General features: G+C 39.2%; 1 protein-coding gene across 1 annotated transcript in view; it reads right to left on the bottom strand.

Annotated features, from left to right (window-relative positions):
* DBT (dihydrolipoamide branched chain transacylase E2) overlaps nt 1-3669 on the bottom strand; it is a gene marked incomplete at its 5' end in the record, with an annotated part of 8296 nt that extends 4627 nt beyond the window's left edge. Inside the window, 5 exons of the mRNA XM_010194785.1 lie at nt 811-1051; nt 1814-1941; nt 2214-2395; nt 3312-3387; nt 3546-3669. Of these exons, the coding sequence (XP_010193087.1) occupies nt 811-1051; nt 1814-1941; nt 2214-2395; nt 3312-3387; nt 3546-3669 (751 nt within the window). The remainder of the gene's footprint in view (nt 1-810; nt 1052-1813; nt 1942-2213; nt 2396-3311; nt 3388-3545) is intronic.
* Between the last annotated feature and the right edge of the window lie 516 nt (nt 3670-4185).

The raw sequence follows: 4185 nt of genomic DNA, 5'->3' as shown, positions 1-4185 counted from the left end.
TCTTTCCCTTGAGGCGCGGTTGCTCTTCCCGCCACGTGCCTCTTAGGAGAAGGGAAAAAAAAACCTCAGCCCAGTGTCTCTCTCTGCTTCCACGTGACCCCCTTTCCATAGGGGACTCAAAAGTCCAATCTCGGTCTGCCTGCAGCTGCAGTTTCCCTCACACACAAAACTGCTTCAGCCCAAGTCCACAGAACCCCAATCTGGGTCTGCCCATGGCCACAGTTCCCTCACACACCGCCAAGTCGACCCGGCTCTCGCCACGGATTGGAAAGGGGAAACCTGGGTTCTATGTCCTCCTCCTCCTCCCTCTCCTTTCTTTCCTTCAAACCGACCTTGGTGTTCTTCAAAATTGTTCTCTTTGGGCCCCACTCCTTTCTCTGCTGCAGGTCTCCTACGATGGTTATGGAGATCCTGGCTCTCTCTTTTTTTTGGGATGAAGCTGCAGCGGGGCTTAAGCTTAAGTTGTGGTCAGGGCCGGCCAAGCCCAGCTGGGCCAGGCCAGGTCCGTCCCACCTGCACCTGGGGCTGTGCTGGTCAGGGCCGGTGCCAGAGAGAGAGCGAGGCATGCCCTGCACCCCCCTTAAATACATGAATTCGCAGGGGCACTGATTGGCTTGGCCCCGGTCAGAGGTGGGTCTGACAAAGGCAAAGGGGGAACTTTTCAGGTAGCTTCTTAAAGGGCCATCTCCATAGCCCTTCCCCCATTACCAAAGACACAACCAAAAACCCCTCACAGAAAACCCAATACAGTAACATCTACTGGTAGTCTACAGTGAACATGGTCTTGAAATATTGTATTTCATTATTTACCTGTTATAGGTTCAGTTTTATCTTTTCCTGAAAACACAATGGGTCTGGAAACAGGCACAGTTTTGCGTGCTTTGTCCTTTGGAGTCTCTGGCACAGTCTCTGATTTTGGTGAGGGTGGGATAATTTCAGCCTTTGGTGATGGAGGTAAAATAGCTCCTGTTTGTTTGGCCAAATAATTGAGTATGTCTTCTTTAAGGATTCTGTTATCTTTCCCTGTTCCAACAACTTCACTCAATTTAATCTGAAAAGTACATAACCAACTATGACACTTGTTTTACAGCTATATTAAAATATCCTATATTGTGAGCTACAGTTTAAAATTATTCCAGTTATTGATCTCACATATCTACAGTTTTCTTTCCCTTTCTATGATTTATTACTCAACATCATTCAAGTCATCCAGAAGGCCCACTAAGTGTCTACTTGCATACTTTGAGAAGGAACTACGAATACTACTTACCTCTTAATTACCTCACAGGATCAATAGTGAAATATTAATTTGAGGAAAGCTATGTGTCACTTAATTTTCCCTACTTACTGTTTTATTTTTCTCCTAAAAATGCACCATAAGCTTTCAAAACCAATGGAATATTCATAGATTCACAGGAAAAAATAATTTTAAAAGCGCTTAGAAGATCACCTAGTACATCCTGTGCTCTAATACAAATCTGAAAAACAGAACAAGGCAGCTAAAGCCGAGATTCCATTTTTCCCTCCTCCTTCCTCTGTCCCAGCAATCTATTCTGATACTTCATTAAATATTTTCATTCTAAAAAGGTTTTCTCAAGCCTCAGCCTAAAGCATCCTAGCTGCATTTTAAGCCCAGTAATTCTTCTCCTTTCCACCATAATCATCAAAATGCACTCTCTTAATCTTTACAACAGTTTTTACACATTTGAAATGTATTTGAAAACAAGTCATTTCTCAGTGCACTTTCCTCTAGATCAGTGTTCCCCTAGTCAGTCAAACTGCTACATAAAGGGTGGATAAAATGCAAACTTACGTTGTTCTCCATGGCCAGCCGACGAACTGCAGGGGTTGCTAACGTCTTGTGACCTTTTATCTCTTGGTGAGTGTGCTCCTCATGAGACATAGGAGGTGTTTCAACAACATCTTCTTCTGGGGAAACACCTGCAAACAAAAAGGAAAATTTCAACTTTACTACAGTCTAAGCATGTTACATTCCAGCCTAAATCATTCTGTGTTTCTGTTACAGCTGAAGTTTATAACACGTACACTGAGCTACTGTGGATGGGAATATAGCATCCTAAAGGCTGCTGGTTTAAGCTAAGTTTTCATTAGGAAACGTCTGGCTTTTGAGATTTTAAATTCTAATAAAACATTACAGTTTTTTCTACTTAACTTTCTTGACTTCATAAAGAGGAAAAAAAGGCTTACAATACCTTTTGAAGCATCGATTTCAATATCCACTAATGGTTTTCCAACATAAGCAATTTCATCTAAGTTGTAATGGAGTTTTCTAATGATGCCATCATAACGACTAGTAATGGTAACGGAAGCTTTATCGCTTTGTACTTCACAGATGCTATCAAACTGAGACACGCTATCACCTTCCTTTATATACCTAAGAGAAAAGACACAAGCTAGTATAAAACATATTAAGTGTAAAAATCTGTGTTGTGTATCATTTTGGTAAGTTCAGTTATGTACGTCCCCACAACATGGAAGTGCATTCCAGATAAGAAGTCAAATTCTACATAATGGCTATGTTTGCTATTCATCTTTTGCTTGACTGCTCCTGAACCCTTTGTTGTATGAAATTACACTATTCAGAATACCATCACACATATATTCTTACTATACTTTACCAAAGCAGAGTTTTCTTGACAGATGATAAGCCATCTACAATTAAGAATGAGCCCAGCTTAGTCTGAACTTTAGGAAGCTCTCAGTTTCAAATTGTCAGGATCAGTATATGATCAGTTTTGGAAGAGAAACTGAAAGTGGGAAACACCGTCTTCTATGCCAAGAGAGGTACTTCCACCTATCTGAACAAAGAATGAGGCATTTTAGGACTGCCTTCCTTCACTGTACAATTTGATTTTGCTTAATCTGTTCATCATCAGCTTTTCATAAACAATTTTAATGTTCAAATCTTTTACTAGAGTCAACAGAGAAGGGGTATAGGATAAAATTATGTGGATTCTTCAGACTAGTCATTTGTTTCTAAAGTTCAGCCTACGTAAGTATAATAAAAGACAGACCTCCTGCACTCTGAAAACATTAATCACTGAAGGAAAGCCCATATACAGGTGCAGTTAGGGCATCCCATTCCTTCCACCTTTTCCACTCCCAAATAAACCAGACTGCAAATAAACATAACGTAAAGCTCAGTATATACAAGGTTTTAAAATGTGGAAAATTAAACTTGAGAAACTTCACTAGTAACCCAGAAAATTTAGTCTCAGTTAAATAATTGATAATATAGCTGTTAACTACTTGCTGATTTCTTAGTATATTTCTAACAAAGTAAAGCTTACCATTCTTTTACAGTCACCTCTGTAATCCCTTCTCCAATGTCAGAAAGCTTAAACTGGACAATTTGGCCACATGAAACTTAAAACAAACAACAAGAAAACACAGCATGTTTAATATTAAATATCAGACAGAAAAATCTGAATGCATCAAAAATAATCTACACACCAGTCAGACACAAACATGACACTCAGAAAATAGCAAAATAAAATATGTTATTTTATTATGAAAAATATTACCAGCAGATGTTCTGAATAATCGGTGTTGATGACTAAACTTGAGGGCAGATTTGTCAAACACGCACACATATTTTGATTTTATAAAGCGAATGCTGCTGCACGATCTAACACGGTGAATGCAAACCTGGGGGAGAAAAGTCTCAAGTGTTAATAAAATGGACTGAGGAATGTAGAGCTCATTTAATATTCCTGATGCAACAGTGACACTGAAATAGTTTCATTCTAGTTTATACAAGAGAATTTCTTATGGAAACACAATTATACTGAATGTACAATAACCATTAAATTCGCATAAACTTTGCCAGGTCTTTAACTTCTTTCACTAAACACAACACATGGGGAAAACAAAGCCACGATAACATAACCAATTAACAAAAATCATGACAAGATCTGGTATGAGATTTACACTTGCTGTGGTCTCTCTAAGCTATTAGTTTAATCAGGACACGCACACACAAAACACACACGATATCAACTACAGCAGCCAGCTCAAATACTCTTATCCAGAATGGATGCTGGAAGGGTCCCCTAGACTGCAGGAAAAATAATCACCTTTTTCTTTGTCAACTCTTATTCCAATCAAAGGTTGATCAGAAGTACTAATTGGAAAAGAAATTCACACCAGAGGGCACAGACAGTT

Source organism: Mesitornis unicolor, unplaced genomic scaffold (genome assembly GCF_000695765.1).
Source record: "Mesitornis unicolor isolate BGI_N332 unplaced genomic scaffold, ASM69576v1 scaffold34880, whole genome shotgun sequence".
Lineage (NCBI taxonomy): Eukaryota > Metazoa > Chordata > Aves > Mesitornithiformes > Mesitornithidae > Mesitornis > Mesitornis unicolor.
The sequence above is the reverse complement of the archived record's forward strand: the minus strand, read 5'-3'. Positions and strand labels throughout refer to the sequence as shown.